The sequence below is a fragment of the Rhinolophus hipposideros genome (genome assembly GCF_964194185.1).
Source record: "Rhinolophus hipposideros genome assembly, chromosome: X".
Taxonomy (NCBI): Eukaryota; Metazoa; Chordata; class Mammalia; order Chiroptera; family Rhinolophidae; genus Rhinolophus; species Rhinolophus hipposideros.
In genome coordinates, this window is record NC_138046.1 from 97,581,431 (window position 1) to 97,599,374 (window position 17,944).

Here is a 17,944-nt window from a genome sequence, read left to right on the forward strand (position 1 = left end):
AGGGGAGTTGACATTCTACAACAAAGGCAGTCATCTCCTCTTTATAGACAAGACTGGCGCTCACATGAAACCTTCTACCTAGAAGCAACGGGAACCATTTTGTACAAAACTGGATATGTCAAATGCAAGAAAAACTCTTGCATGTTCAGATCAGAGAGGATGTTTATTCATCTAAGACTGAAAGTAATTAAAACAGCATTTCTGGAAGAGAATGATAGGAGAATGTTACTTTGGTTGAGTCTCTAACCGTCTCTAGGTCACTGAAGTGACATCAGACTTCAAAAACTAAAGAGTCTCGGGTCAGCCGGTGGCTCAGGCAGTTGGCGCTCCGTGCTCCTAACGCCGAAGGCTGCCGGTTCGATTCCCACATGGGCCAGTGGGCTCTCAACCACAAGGTTGCCAGTTCAACTCCCGCAAAAGATGGTGGGCAACTAACAATGGCCACTGGACCTGGAGCTGAACTGCGCCCTCCACAACTAAGACTGAAAGGACAACAACTTGACTTGGAAAAAATTCCTAGAAGTACACACTGTTCCCCAATAAAGTCCTGTTCCCCTTCACCAATAAAAAGAGAGTGAGAGAAAATACATTTATTAAAAAAACAACAACAAAAAAAACTAAAGAGTATTTATTTCAGAGATATCTAGAATAAAGACCACAAATTCCCTTGTAAAGGTTGTTATCTTACCCCTTTCTCCTGGGCCCATCATGGCTGCCCTTCTGCCCAGCAGAAGGTAAAGTGTTTGACTTTTTTGGATCCTGGCGCATTTGCTCTTGGCTTTGTATTTCTTCAGCTCCTCATTAAAAATAATCAGAAGACAATTTTACATACAAAATATCCAGAAATGAGAGCAATTTTCTATTCTCCATTCACTCCCGTACATTAGCACAGAACAAAGAAGTCTATAATAATTGACAAGATGTCCCCATCCTAAGATTCCCAGTCACAAAGTTATTTCTAGTCTGTTGAGTTTGTTCCAGAGTTAAATAAGGACTAAGATCTGGACTCATCCGTGGGGGGTCTGGTGAGATAAGCTTTTTAGGGATGACTATAATGGAGGAATAATACATCAGCCCTCTACGGGTATTTTGAGAGCAGCAGAGGCCGGGTTCATGAGAACTACATATCTCTAGAGACTGAATTCAAGCATGGGATTCTAAAAACAATACCCCAATTTCTAAGCACCTAAGCCACATTTCCTGAGAGGGTGAGCACCTGTGCACACACCTCATGACGTGGTAGTCTATATGCTCTGCAAGGTGCTAAGGTTTGAGCGGAGGAAGCAGCCATAGCTAAATGCTTAATTCTGTCCTTCTGTGGCATCAGATCTGATGTTACCCATCTGGGAAACCCCTTCCTTGCTAGTGCCCCACCCACAAGTGGCTCCGGAAGCAGTTCCAAGCCTCCCAGCCCTTCCTGCCAGACTTCAAAACAAGGACTTTAGTCTTCAGTGTATGAAAGATGAAATACCCTAGGAACAGGCTAGAAGATGCCTGCTCCACCTTACTACACCACATATAAAAAATATCCTCCGAAACACAAGTTTCTCTCAATAGTTAACCAAATAAATTACAGTTCAAATGCACAGAATAGCATTCTCAGCGTGCGGTGTTCCTTGCATTTGGTGACAATATAATTCTTTATCGAGTGAAACTGACCCGAGTCTTGTCAGGCCATGGAGCATTTCTGGCTCTTCACCCTAAATGCCGTTAATCCCCCCATCTCCCAAGTCATTAACACACCCAGAAATGCCTCACTGCATTTAAAAATGCTCCTGTGGCTTGGGGGAGGGAAGCACAGTACACAATATCACCTCTTGGTTGAGAACCACTGGTTTAGAAAAAGTAACATTTAAAAGAAATCTGAAATACATCCTGTTGAAAACAAGGATTGCTTTCACAATGTGACAATGTGAATCATTTAATTCATCTGTTTTGTGTTTCCTCCTTAAAATGTTTAGGAAAATATTGCAAGTGCATTCGGGAAAAGAACTGTCTGTGATGAAGACAAATGCCTCTTTTGAAAATCTCAGTGTGTCAGATATATGGAAAACCACTGTGGATTTTACATTCTACTGACTTCCTCTTTTGTCGTCTGAACTACAAATTTAGATGTCATGTTTGGAGATGACCTAAGGAATTCAGGAAATTCAACTGTGTTCATTTGCTACATAATGTAGGAAAGTTATTTAGCCTGCCAAAATGAAGATTAAAACAATTTTGAAACCAAATAGTTACTTTAACTACCTGGATTTCTTCTTAAGATGGACTGCCGGACAACATCAGTGCCTAGAACATTGGCTTGCTTGAAACGCTTCGCCTTTTCTTCAAGAAACCATTCACCGGTTACAATCCTTAGCTGCCTGCTCAAGGGAAAAGGGGAGAACATTGCAATTAGTTATTTAGCCAAATAATTAACTCTCAAAAATTTTAAAAAATTGCCAGTTATTTATAGAGTCTACCTCGATCTCTGGAGTGTTCTACGGTGATTATTATGGCCGCTATTAGTTGAATACATGTTATGTCCTAGGTACTGGCTAATTGCTCTTCATACTTAATATACTTTTATCCACATAACAACTCTGTGTAAACATCATTATCCCCATTTTACAGTTGAGGAAACTGAGACGTAAAACAATGAAATGACATGTCTTACATCACATAGCTGGTAAGTGGTAGAGCCAGGATCCCATCCCGGCCTAGGGCTCAAGTTCTTAACCACTGCATTTGTGGGTAAATAATTTTCAGTGGAAACAGTGGGGGACAAGTGAAAGTTTTGAATTACAAAGGAGCCATAATCAGACTCTGTTTTAGAATGCTACTTAGATGTAATATGATGACTGGGTTAGGGTAAAGAGAAAATGGGACAAAGACAGGTTGGCCATGGAAATGGTCCAGGAGAGAGGTGACAAGATCCATGTCAGGGCAATGGCAAGACTAACAGAGAGGAGGAGGTAAATTAAAAATGTAGGTGGTAGAAGGGCCTGCCTGAATTTCACAATCAATTGAATGCTGAAGGTGAACAAGAGGGATCTTTGAATATCATACCCATTTTTAAGCCCCATATACAATAGTTACACAAAGCCTTTAGCCTAGTTACACAAGCCTATTTACATTGTTAGAACATGTCCCATAGAGGTGTTGGGATAACAGTGTTTACCTACTACTGTCCCAACACTTCCATGGGGGATTGTAATGGAAAATGAGGTTGAAAAGTAGGATTGAGTCATATAATGGAAATCATTGAATGTCACGCTAAGGAGCTGGGCTGCCATTCTGGAGGCAATGAGGGAAGTCTGGCAGTTTTTCTAAAGTTCAGCTTGGATCATACAATCTCTGTAGCATTATATGGAGAAGGAAGAAACCAGAAACAGGCAGCCCAATTACAAAGTCATTGCAACAGATGATATAGGAAATGTTGGAGGTGTAAACCAGAGTATCATAGGGGTGTGAAAAGACAAATGTGGATACTTGGGCCACAGAGAATGAGAATCAGTAAGCCTGACATGCTGCCTAAAGAAAAGCAGCTGAGAGTCAAATAGAGATTTCTAGCCCCAGAGTATTATACTCATGTGATTCAGTAACTGATTGGATCTGAAGTTAACAATTGAATCCTAAATATTAAAATCACTCCAGAAAAATATACCAAATTGTTCTCCACAGCAATTACCCTGAAATCCTACTTCTGAATGTAGGAGAGACAAAACTAAGTTATATATGAAGCACAGCTCCTCTACCGGGAAAAGAATGAAAATGTTATCCTTGGAGCAAATTATTCATTGAAAGGAAAGACAATAGCATGTACATCTCAGATCTACTCCCAAATCGCTACATCACCTAATGAGAACTAATGAATTAGTTCCAGAACTGTTAAAACACACTTATAAAAGATGTCAAATCTAAGATGATGTAATCTACCAAAACCAAATGCTTCAATGGGTTAAATTATTTCTTGGACACATTTCAAGTGCTCTACAAACTTATATATTAATATTTATGTTGAAAATCTAGGTGGTAATTGCGCTATCCTAAATTCTAAAGCTGTCTCCTCAAGGTTCCTGTCTCTTAGTTATTCGACCAAATGCTAATCTAGGTACTGCTATTGCTGAACTTTGATAATAGAATTAAAGTTACTAATCAATTGACCTTAAAAGAGGGAGACTGTCCTAGATTATCTGTGTGAGCCAAAAGTAATCACTGAGCCCGTAAACACAGAGAAAGAAAGGGAAATCAGATGCTATGATGCAGCAGAATGAGAAGCCAGAGAGATTCCAAATGTGAGAAAGATTTGGCGTGCTAAGACTCTAATGTAGAGGTCCACATGCAAGGACCAGAGAGGCCTCTGGGAGTTAAGGCTGGCTCTTAGCCAACAAGGAAATGGGAGGCTCGTTCCTTACAACCATAAGCAATCAGATTCTGCCCACCAAAATGAGCTTGAAAGTGGATTTTTTTCCCAGAGCCTCCTGATAGTAGAGCTCAGTTGGCCCTGAACTTGACTTCAGCTTTGTGAACCTACAGTAGAGAATCAAACCAAGTCAACCCAGACTTCTGAGCTACAGAACTGAGATAATACAGTTGTGCTGTTTTAAGCTGATAAACTGGCCATTTGTTATGGTGGCAATAGAAAACGAAAACAATAATAAAACACAGAAATATGTATTTTTTAAATGTTCAGCTCAGGAAATGAATTGCACAGATGGTGAGAGGATAAACACAGAAAATTCAAAAGAGCAACAGGGTAGAGGCACACAAACTGTAGCCTGTGGGTCAAATTCGTCCAACTATCTGTTTTGTATAGCCTACAAGCTAGGGATGTTTTTAAAATTTTTAAATGGTTGAGAAAAATCAAAAGAAGAATGCTTCGTGACACGTGAAAATTATGTGAATTCGTTTCATTTGAACATATTTATGTTCATTTGTTTATGTATTGTCTCTGGTTGGTTTTCTGCTACAACTGCAAAGTTGAGCACTTCTAGCAGAGACCATATGGTCACAAAGTCTAAAATATTTACTCTCTAGCATTTTATTTTTAAAAAAATATTTGGTAAGGGAGGAGGGGAATGGTAGATGAGGGTAAACAGGATCAAATACATGGTGATGGAAGGAGAAGTGACTCTGCGTGGTGAACACACAATGTGATATATAGATGACGTATTACAGATTTGTACACTTGAAACCTATATAACTTTACTAACCATTGTCCCCCAATAAAATTTAACTAAAAAAATTTGCCAACCTTTGCAATAGCAAAAAGAGTTTACACAAAAAGAAATTAGAACAAGAGGAATAATATCAATCATTGGCTGAAAACCACCCAATCGTGGCATGTCAAAAATATCGGGGTTTTTTTTTTTTTTGGTACGTTCTTGGGATGTGGGGTGAGGTGGATAGCACACTGAGAGCAATTTCACATGTGACAGGAGAAAAGTGGGACACATCCAGCCACCATGCCCCAGGAAATGGGTCTCCATATCCTCTTTACCATATGTGCCTAGAGCTGCCAACACCTAACACAAATAAAATCTTCCCAGAATTCTTAGTCACTATCTTTTGCTATCTTTGTAAGAACAGTAACTATAATCCTTTTATTTGCTCAACCTGAGCTGAGTCAGGTTGCACTTGAGTCATTTGTCATTTCAGAGCTCTATGACATTGGAATAATCTCTTGGGATTATGCCATCTTCTCAGGTCCTGGAGGTAGATGGAAGGCTTAGAAGAATGAGAAAGTAATACCTAGTGAGTGCATACTGTGCACCAAGTAAGGTGCTAGTCACTTTATATATACCTCTAATCCTCACTATAAGCCATAACGTAGCTATTATTATTCTGAATTTCCAGATGAGGAAACCGAAGTTTGCATGGGTTAAACAGCATGCCCAAAGTTATAAAGGTCTTATGGCAGAAATGAGACTTATACTGGAAGTCCATACTCTTTACATTTGGCCAAATTGTCAGATGAGAACTCATACTTGTCAGCTGTAACAAGGCTTTGAGTAAGGGTGAAAAGCAATAGAAGCCAAGGAAAACCGCGTAGCATTTCATGTGATGGACTGTGACTGTGTTTATGTGAATGTTGGGGGTAGAGTAATAGGAATAAAAGAGGGATGAAAGAGGAAAAAAATAAACATGACATCCAATATAAAATTTATATCGTTCTCTGCCACATCAATCTAATACTTGAAAAATACAAGGCTTGGAATAGATTTTGCATTTCCTCTAGGTCATACTCTGAATAATGAGTTTGACTGAAATTAAGTGAGTTATACTCATTATTTGTAATTAATGATTACTGAGTATTCAGAATTTTCTAGACCTTAATTTTAACATTAAATTTCTGGAACTTCAAACTTTCACTTGGAAGCTTATTTAAACATAAAGTCAAGTTAACTTCTCCTTAGATTTATAGGGGAAAATAGGTAATCTTACTCTAGAGAAGAACAACAGTAACTAAAAGATTCAACTTTCTCCTTTTCTTTTATTAACTACTAGAGACCTCTGAGATAAGATATGCTGACGTAAGATATGAGGTTCCTTATTATTATTATTTATAGTTAGAATTATTTATAAATGTATTCATTACACATCAACTGTTTATTGTATTCCTACTATATGTCAGGACTTTTGCAAGGGCTAAGGGTACAGACATGAGTGAGACAAACAAGGACCCTGGCCTTATGGAGATGATGGTCTGTATTTACTCATTTCTCCCTTTCCAAACAGGAAAAGTAAAAAGAAATTCCTAGACTCATTACAGTGAAACTGAAGAACGCTGTAGGCAAAGAGAACATCTTTGTAGCTACGGAGGAAAAAAAAACCACATCCAGATTATATACAAAAAATGACAATTAGAATGGCAGTTGACTTCCAATAGTAATAATGAAATCCAGAAGCCAGTGAAATGATATCTTCAAAGTTCTGAGAGAAAATAACTAACAACCTAGAATTGTATATCCAAGGGAAATCATTGTTCAGGAATGAGGGTGAAATAAAGGAATTTTCAGCAAAATAAAAACTGAGGTAATTTACTATCAATAGTTTCACTAAAGGAACTTCTAAAGACTATATCTCAAGAGGAGGTATATAAAGTTGAAATATAAAAAGGAATGGTGAAAAATGGAATTAGTAAAACATGGATAAAATCTGAACAAACACTGATATATAAACAAAATTATAATACCTGAATTAAAAAATAAAATATATCTAAAATATAAGACAAAATATATATACAAGCCAGGAAAAGATATTTGGAGTTTAAGAATATCAAATTCCTTTTGTTGACTAGAAGAAGGGTAAAATTATTGATTTGTAAGATTAAATATGAATGTTGTGATTTCTAGGGTAACCACTAAAAACCAAAACGCATATGTAATATTTACACTAGTAGAAAGGATAAAATGGAATGAGAAAAATATACATCAGTCTATAAATAATATAAATAAAAGCAAATATTACAGTAATCACAACAATAGAAAATGTAAATATTGCAGTAATTACAATGAAGGCCAGTAGACAAAACTCTATAGTTTAAGAAAAAACATTGTCAGCTTAAACTTCTAAAATTATATATAGCATATATTCATAGCATGTATACATATACACAACACAAATATTATGTATATAGCAAATATTTAAATACATATATAATTTAAATAGCATCTATGCTATAAAAAGAGCCTCACCTTAAGCATATGGACAGAGAAACACTGAAAATCAAATAGTAGAAAAATATGTACCATGTAAATATTAACCAAAAGAAAATTGATATAGTTGTATTAATAGCAAACAAAATATAAGACAAAAGCATTTCTAGAGATGAAGGGGATCACAAAAAACACCTTCAAATCAGTAAGGAAAAGACTAACCATCTAATGGAAAATTGGGCAACATACACAAATAGTCATAGCACAGAAAAGGAACCAAAAAAGGCCAATAAACCTATGAAAAGATGCTCAACCTCATTAGTAATCAGGAAAATTCAAATTAATATCTTGGTAACATATCCATTTATATCTATCAGTTTGGCAAAAATTAAAAATTTTTATGATACTAAGTGTTGGTAAGATTGTGAAGAAAACTTTTACACAATACTGGTGGAGTTTTTATATTGGTACAACCACCATGAAAAGCAATTTCACTTTATCTTGTAAAGCTGAAAATGCTCATAGCATTTGCCTTGCAATTTCATTCCTAGGTACACTCCCCACAGGAGTCTTCTCAAACATTTTTGGCAGAGGTCAAAGTAAGAAATAAACTTTATATCACAATCCAGAAAATACACACACACACACACACACACACACACACTCTTACATATATATATATATATATATATATATACACATTTACAAATTTGTATATATTTACATTATACATTTACATATATACATATAAGTGTATACTCATTTATTAATACACATACACATAAGTATTTGTATACTGACATTTTCTATTCTATTTCATTTTTTTTAATGGAAAACCTACCAATAGAGTATGACCCACAGTGTTAAAAACCCCATCCTAGAGGAACTCTTGTACATGTCTTGTCATGTTGTACAAGAATGTCATGGCAGCATTTTTTGTAACATTATAAACTGAAACAATATAAGGGTCCATCAACATGAAAATAAATACTTACAGATATTATAGGATGATAGCATAGCAAAGATGAATGTAGTGGTGTTAATATAAACATAGATAGATTTCACAAAAAGTGTTGGGCTAAAAAGTCACAAATATATAAATATATATGGTATGATTTCCATTTCTATAGCACTCAAAAATGAAAACTTAGAACATTTATTACTTAGGAACACATGCAAATGCAGTAAAACCATAAAGTAAAGCAAGGGAAATAAAAATGCAAAACAAAATGTTCCCCTTCTTTAACTGGGTAACAAATATACTCTTTTTTTATTCTTGTTTAAACTGTCCATATATATTATAGAGTGTCTTGATATGTAGTATGATATTTGCACATTAAAAAATCCCTCTAGTCTATACAGGTATGAAAATACCACACCAGAGTGAACAAAGACTTCTAAAGTGAGGGAAGGCTATTGTAAGTAGTAAGTTTTTCAAAATATCATGTCAAGGCAGTCAAAACAGCTTCTTACCACTCCAAAAATCTCTGGATCAATATGGGATTACTCTGATGTGAATCTTTCTCTTGTAGCTAGATTATGAAATTTTGCTAAACTAGGGGTGATTCTGAAATGACTATGTGGCAACTGTCAATACCCATCAGACCAAAGATCACTGGGAACACAACCTATGGTTGAACAAGTTGAGATTTTTGTTCATTGCAATGAAGGGAAAGAAAGCACATGCCATGAATAACTATGGGTGTCTCCATAAAAGGGCATTTGAATGGATTTAATATGGGATTTGGGTTTTTGTCAGGTAATTTAATGGGAAGTTCAAGGGAGCAGAGATATGCTCTGGATTAGGTGATGCCAAGAAGCAGGGACAATGCTATAATTGGTTTCTTAATAAGTTTTATCTAAAAGGAGGGCAGACTAGCAAAGCTGTAATTGGTAAGGAAGCAGCAGGTCATTCACATTAGCCAAGAAAGGTGGATGTTTTATAGTTTGTGGATTGAACAGTCACCTCACTTTTGTCTATGCTTAGACAAGATTATGAAGTGTTATTTTGTCTCACTTCATCACGGGTGCAGAGTGACCTTGTGAGATATTGGTGTTCTGAGATAGTTTATGTCCAACAGGAGAGTACCATGGCCTACCTGTGAGTGCCAGGTCAGCTCCCCACAATATCATGGCCTACGTGTAAGTGTCAGACCACTTTCCAGATGCCAGGGGCTCTATATTTCTCTTTTTCATAACAAAGGACTATAAATTCTCTCTCTCTCTCTCTCTCTCTCTCTCTCTCTCTCTCTCTCTCCCTCTCTCTCTCTCTTCCAACCATCGGTGTTATCTTCTTTGAAGTTTACTGACAGAGACTCAGTTCATCTATTTCAGTTATATTTCATCGATTTCAGTAATCATTACCAATTCATCAAAAACAAAAGGTTCCTCTTCCTTTAAAAAGGCAGACTCTCACAAGGACACAGAGCAGCATGAAATGTCACAACATGGCATAAATATAAGATCAGCTCATAAATACCATATTAGAAGTATTTCATTTTGTAGTTCCCTGTCACGTAGCTTTTATCTTCGGGGTCTTTCTGAGTTCAAACGGGGTGCTAATTAGGAAAAATGATCACTATGACTGTCTTGGTATTGAATGGCAACTACTGCAGCTAACATAATCGGGGAATTTTCTAGGTCTCATTAAGAGAGCAAAATGAACTAATTGGCTGTGTCAGAGTCCCTTTTATTCTGTTTCTACAGACTTAGTTTTAAAACTGGATCTACAGAAACCAACTTGTTAGAATCAGAAGGGTTGGAGAAAATGTCAAAAGCTGCTCGGTGCATTGTAACAGTTCCTCCCTCCGTCACTCCTTGCTATAATCGGTTCAGTGCTAGAGCAATAAAATCTCTTTATTTTTACCCAATCCAAGGTAAATGACAATAAAGGCTGTACTTCCAACTGATTAGAGAATGAGTCACTTTCTGACTCATCTCATCTCTTAGAGGTCAGGGTGGAAATTTCAATTTTATGGTCTATTAAACATGGAGACAGCCCAGTGTCGCTACAGCATTCTCTCACAGCAAAGGGCGTTCACTGCCAATAAAATATCATTCACGCTTCCTTTTCAAGAAACACTCCATGAATAGTAAACAAGATATTTCCAATACTGACAGAGTAAGTCTCTGAGATCACATAGACTAATAGCTGGAATACTGGCAAAGTAATCGCCCCTATTTTCAGCTTTAAAAATGAGAAGGGATTTTGACACGTCAAATTAAACACTCATCATGTAAATACCAGTTGTCACAGAAAGATAGAACTGTAAGTTGTTGTTGTCACAGTGGTATAAGAATTACACATTGAAAGCTGTTTATTTCTTAGGACATTTTAATGCATCAAGACAATAATGTAATAAACTCACTTTTCTCCTTAGAGTGTGAAATCATTGAGGGGAGTCCATGTTTTATTCATCTTTGTATCCTTATTCCCTAGTATACAAACACTTTATCAATAAATGTTGTAAGAGGGATGGATGGATCAAGGGATGTAACAATGGCTAAGTGGATGGTTGGGTTTTTAAGTTATTGTTTCACCAATAAAAGAAGTTTACGTGATTCAGATGGTCCATATTGATGTAGTCACATCTCCTAGGGAAGGCACAGAACTTTCAATTTGTTATTATTTATTCTTACACCTTTCTGACAACAACTTGTCTAATATTTTTCTGTAAAAACTGGAAATTTGTTCTGTTCAGAGGGCAAATATATTTGGCATGGCTCATGTTTTTTGTTTTGTTTTTGGTGTGTGTGTGTATCCCCATGCTTCTGACAGAAGGTAACCACATTTGTTCCATAACTTGCTTAAGCCTGAAATGCTTTAAGTGGAATCCTGTCATCTACTCAGTCATTCACTCACTTATTCGTCCATCCACCTATTCATTTAACACACATTCATTGAGTAATTACTATAGGTATTCTTTTATGCACTAGAACTACATCAGTGAACATTACAGATAAAACCCCCTGCCTTCATGGTTATGGAGCTTATATTCTAGTGGAGGAAGAAAGATAATAAATAAAATAAGTAAATAAGTAAGATAAATAAGTAAAATATGTAGCATATTAGTATTAAGGGAAAAAACACAAAGTGGTTGTATTAGTTTGGGTATGCTATTTCTGTAACAATCAACCTACAAATTCCACTGACTTAGCACATTAAAAGTTTCTCAATATAAACTAATGTTGATCTGACAAGATTGAGGGGAAATTTTGTGTGAATTAGACCTGCAGTTACCATCCTTACTGACTAGCAGTCGAGTTGATGAGAAAAACTTTCACTTAGCCATGTGTGAATACATTAGCTCCTTGGGTCCTGTATTGAAAAGTATGCTTCAGTTATTGTAAGTGGCATTTGGAAGTTAAAGACAAAATTCCTCTCTCCACACAGCAGCCTGAGGCAGCTCCTGATTGATTGAAGGGCTCATGAGTCACACTCCCTAGTTACTGTGGTCTGAGCAAACTAAGAGTCCACAGTGTAGAGAGGAGGGTCAACAGTAATGGAATAAAAAATGGAAATGATTAAATACTAGAGATCAATACAATAATAATGTATAAGAATTTGGAAAATATTTTGAGAAATTCCTTATAAGTCCTCAGATCCTGCAACTGGAAAGTCTATCATTTGTTAAAAGTTCCAATTCCTTCTTAATTGCCTTAAAACGGCCAACCTCTCCTTGGCAGTGTCTGGTAGGAAAAGAGCTGGGTGGAGAAACAAACTTATCTATTCCAATTCTACTAACGAACATTTTAGCCTTTTAGTGTTCTTATTTCCACCATGTATAAAATATAACATCAATTGACTCTCTTACCTAATAGGTATATTTTGAGACCGTGGAGGACTAGGAGTAACTTTGATCCAAAAACAAATCAGCTCTCATAGGGCCTGTGGCTCCAGTTTCGAAATAAGCTGAAGCCTTGATTTGATAAAGGTAATACTGAAAATCTAATGGCCCCATCCTATTTCACTGCTACAAGAAACATGTATATTCTCAATAGATACACATTATTATACAGTATCTCACTAAGCTTTACAATTTTTCAATTTGTCTATCAATCAAAAATTATGTTTATGAGAAAATGAGATATGACCAAAACCAAGAAAAACAACAAACAACAGAATCAGTCTCATAGGGAACTCAGATAATAATAGAACTATAATTCATAGACTTTAAAATACAAATAATTTATTAAAGAAATTAAAAGAGGGTCTGGCCTGGTGGCTCAGGCGGATGGAGCTCCATGCTCCTAATGCCGAAGGCTGCCGGTTCGATTCCCACATGGGCCAGTGGGCTCTCAACCACAAGGTTGCCGGTTCAATTCCTCAACTCCCACAAGAGATGGTGGGCTCTGCCTCCGGCAACTAAGAATGAACACGGCACCTTGAGCTTAGTCGCCGCAGAGCTCCTAGATGGCTCAGTTGGTTGGAGCGCATACTCTCAACCACAAGGCTGCCAGTTGGACTCCTGCAAGGGATGGTGGGCTGTGCCCCCTGCAACTAACAATGGCAACTGGACCTGGAGCTGAGCTGCACCCTCCACAACTAAGACTAAAAGGACAACAACTTGACTTGGAAAAAGCCCTAGAAGTACACACTGTTCCCCAATAAAGTTATGTTCCCATTCCTTAATAATTTTTAAAGGAAATTAAAAGAAAAGAGTGAGAAGGTCAACAGAGAGGTAGAAAATATAACAAAAGCAAAATGAAAATTCTAAAATTGAAAAACCACCGTTGAATTTATGAACTAAAAAGATGGATTTAATAGCACATTAGACATGACTAAAGACAAGATTAGTTAATTAAAAGACAATGGAAAGAAGTATAAGAGATAGATGAAAGACGCTGAGTAGAACTAAGATATGTATTTGGAGAGAGAAGTTGGGGGAAAAGCGATATGTGAAGAGATATTATCTGAGAAAATTTCAAATATGACAAAAGACATTAATAGGTGCAGATTTAAGACATGCTAGAAACCCCAAGATGGATAAATACAATGAAAATCAGACCTAGGCATGGTATAGTAACTGTTGAAAACCCGACAGGAAAGGGAAAAATATTAAAAGCAGTCAAAGAAAAAATATTATTACCTTCAAAGAAGCAACAATATAATGACATCTGATTTCTTAATAGAAACACTGGCCACTAGAAGCAAATAGAATGAGTAATAGTAATACCTTCAAATTACTGAAAGTTAATAATTCCTAATCTAGAATTAAATGACCAGCAAAAGCATGTTTGAAAATTAAGAGTGAAATAAAGCCATACTCATAAAAACAAAAATTGAGAGTATCCATCAGCAGCAGAACTACACTGAAGGAAATACTAAATGGTACCCCTTAGACAGAAGGAAAATTATCCCAGATAGAAACATAGAGATGTAGTAACAAAAAATATAGAGCAATGAAAAGAGTAACTATGTAGTAAATCCAAGTGAACAATGACTATAAGATAACAATAATAATATCATGTGGGATTAACTAAGTTATAGACTGACTGTTTCTGTCCTCCACATAATTCATATGTTGAAACATAATCCCCAATTTAATGGTATGTGGAGATGGAGCATTTGGGAAGTGATTGCTGTCCTCATAAGAGAGACCCCAGGGAGCTTCCTTGAACCTTTCATTGTGTGAGGACACAGTGAGAAGACAACTGATTATGATCCAGGAGACAGGCCCTCACCAGACAACAAATCTGCCAAAAACTTGATCATGGACTTCTCAGTCTCCAGAATTGTGAGAAGTAAATTACTGTTGTTTATAAGCCACCCAGTTTATGGTGTGCTGCTGTAGCTGCCTGAATAAACTAAGATAAAGTGTGTGTGTATGAATAAATAGAAATACAAATGTGTTTGTGTAACTGTATATAGGTATAGATAAATATACGGATATTTAAACTATACAACAATAGCAATAGAAGGGGAGTAAAGGGAGTTAAAAGATTTTAAGGTCCTGGTATTGTCTTGGAAGTGCAAAAAGTTCTAATTTATATTAGAGTTTAATAAATAAAGAATGTATGCTGTAACCTCTAGCATAATCATTAGTTGAGTGATAAAATATAAAAATAATAGAGGAGAAAAATATAATACTTAGACAACCTAAAAGAAGGCAAATAAATGGAGAAAAAAGAACAGAACAGATGGGATGAAGAGAGAGCATGTAAATAGGTGACATATTTTAAGTAAAATATATGAGTAATGTAATTACAACAAATATCCTAATTAAATGACAACTGTTGGACAAGATTTACAACACACATACACTCACAAAATTAAATACTGCTGACAAGACACTTACCTTAAATATAAGGAAACAGAACAGTTGAAAGAAACGGGTAAAAAAGAATTTACCAAGCATGAACTAACCCAAAGAAAGCTGTTGTAGACATACTAATTACAAACAAGGTAAATTTCAAGGAAATAATAATAAGTAGAAATAAGGAAGGATTTTTCATAATTACAAAGGTTTCTATACACTCATAAAGTCTCACAATCTTAAATATTTAAGTACTCAACACTATAACGTCAATATATGTAAAGCAAATATTAACAGAACTAAAAGGAAAAGTAGAAAATCCGTAACAATTACTGAGAGAGGTTAGTATATATCTCTCTCAATATCAGATAGAATATGTAGATAAAATATCAGTAAGGATATGGAAGATTTTGACAACACAATTAACAAACATCATTTAATAGACATATCTAAGATATTCAAATCAACAACTGCAGAATTTATTTTTTCCCAAGGACATAGGAAACATGTAACACAACTGACTATTTGCTAGGTTGAATTTCAAATACTGAAATCATACAGAGTATGTTCTCTGGCCACAGCAGAATTAAGCTAGAATTCAATACCAAAAAGAGATACAGAAAAATCCCCACAAAATTAAAAATGTAGAAAGACTATTATAAATAACTTATGGTTAAAGAAAAAGATCACAATGGAAATCAGAATATAGAATGAAATGTGTATCATAAGAATAATTGATATAAAAATGTGTGGGATGCAGCTAAAGTAGTGAAAACAGGAAAATCCAATCCTTAAATGCATATGTTTAAAAAATGCATATGTTAGAAAAGAACAAATGCTAAAAAAATTAAGTATCTAAGCATCTGTATCAAAAAGCTGTTAATGAAAAGTAATTTAAATCTAAGGAAGGTAAAAGGAATGAAACAAATAAGGGACAAGGCAGAATTAAATAAAGTTGAAAACAAATATGCAATGTGGCAAGAAAAAAAAAAAAGTCCCAGCAATCACTCTCCTGGGTATCTACCCCAAAAATATAAAAGCATTTCTCTATAGAGACACGTGTACTCCAATGTTCATTGCAGCTTTGTTTACGGTGGCCAAGACATGGAAACAACCAAAATGTCCTTCGATAGATGAATGGATAAAGAAGTTGTGGTACATATACACAATGGAATACTATTCGGCGTTAAGGAAAGATGATATAGGAGCATTTGTGACAACATGGATGGATCTTGAGAGTATAATGCTAAGCGAAATAAGTCAGACAGAAAAAGCAGAGAACCCTATGATTTCACTGATATGTGGTATATAAACCAAAAAGAACAAGACAAACAAATGAGAAACAAAAACTCATAGACACAGACAATAATTTAGTGGTTACCAGAGGTTAAGGGGGTGGGGGGTGGGTGATGAGGGTAAAGGGGATCAAATATATGGTGATGGAAGGAGAACTGACTCTGGGTGGTGAACACACAATGGGATTTATAGACGATGTAATACAGAATTGTACACCTGAAATCTATGTAAATTTACTAACAATTGTCACCCCAATAAATTTAATTAAAAAGAAAAAAGAAAAAGAAAAGAAAAAGATGTGTTACCAAAAAAAAATAAAACTTTTCACAGGTGACATGATTGTGTATAATAAAAATCTAAAAGTTTTCGGAGAAACTGCTATAATTCATAAGTGAATTTAATAAGACTGTTAAATACAAGGTCAGATGACCCAAGTCAATTACATTTCTATAACTGCATATCAAAACAATTAGAAAAAAATTTAAAGGACACTATTTATAATAACAAAAATTAAATACTTAAAAATAAATGTAATAATAATACATAAGACTTGTACCAGGAAACTATAATATATTATTGACAGGAATTAAAGAAGACTTAAATAGATGGAGGGGTACACAGTGTTTGTAGATTGAGACTAAAATATTGAAAGATGTCAATTCTCTCACAAAAGTATCTACTGATGTAATATAATCCCAATAAAAGTGCTAGTAAGATTTGTTTTGTGGAAATTGTTGATTCTAAAATGTATATGAAAATACCCAAGGCCAAGAATAGCCAGCTCATTTTGGACAAGAACAAAGCGCAAGTCTACTGAATATAAAATTTTACTATAAAGCTACAATAATTAAAATAATGTGACACTGGCATGATATTAGACACATAATAGAGTGGTTAGAAATGATACTTGATTTGTGAAGATGACACTGTAGAACACTGACAAAAATGACAGGCTTTTCCATGAATGTTGCTGCACCAAGTGAATACCCATATTCAAATATAATAATTAATCCTAACTCATGGGTATACACAAAAATCAGTTCCAAGTATATCGTAAGTCTAAAGGTAAAAGCTAAAACAATAACAATTACAAAAGATTACATAGGTGAATGTTTTCATGATTTGGGAGTTAGAGAAACTTTTCTTTATCAGGACACAGGAAAAATCTCACTAACCATAAAGGAAAAGATAAACAAATCGAGTTGCTAAAAATTAGAGATTTCTGCTTATCAAATGGCACCATTAAGCAAATGAAAAGGCAAGTCAAAAGGTGGGAGAAGATACTTTTAACACAAGTAGCTGCTTGTATGCAGCATATACAAAGAACTCCTTCCAATTAGTCAGTGAAAGACAAGACAATCCAATAGAAACAACAGGCAAGAGACTTGAAGTAGCACTTCACAAAAAAAGCGATGTTCAATAAACTGAAAATAGTCTCATTTTCATTAGTAACAAAGAAAATGCAAATCGAATTCACTCCACACCTAGCAAAATTACAGAAATGAAAAAAAAAACACAAAAAAAACCCAGTGCTGGTAAAAAATGTATTGCTAGTGAGAGGGTAACTTGGCACAACCATTTTGGAAAACTATTTGGCACTGTCTATTGTAATTGAACATACACATATTCTATGACCCAGGAATTTTACTCCCATGTATATATCCATAAGAAATACATATATATGTACCAAGAGACATGCACAAGAATATTTATAACAACATTATTTGTAAGAGCGGAAAACTGAAAACATCT

The 17,944-nt window shown here is 35.3% G+C and overlaps 1 protein-coding gene across 1 annotated transcript in view; it reads right to left on the reverse strand.

Moving 5' to 3' along the window:
- Positions 1–17,944, reverse strand: part of SYTL5 (synaptotagmin like 5) — a 199,995-nt gene that overhangs the window by 43,013 nt on the left and 139,038 nt on the right. Inside the window, exons 4-5 of the mRNA XM_081043045.1 lie at positions 2,248–2,363; positions 689–797 (exon numbers count right to left, since the gene is read on the reverse strand). Coding sequence (XP_080899171.1) covers positions 689–797; positions 2,248–2,363 — 225 coding nt within the window. The remainder of the gene's footprint in view (positions 1–688; positions 798–2,247; positions 2,364–17,944) is intronic.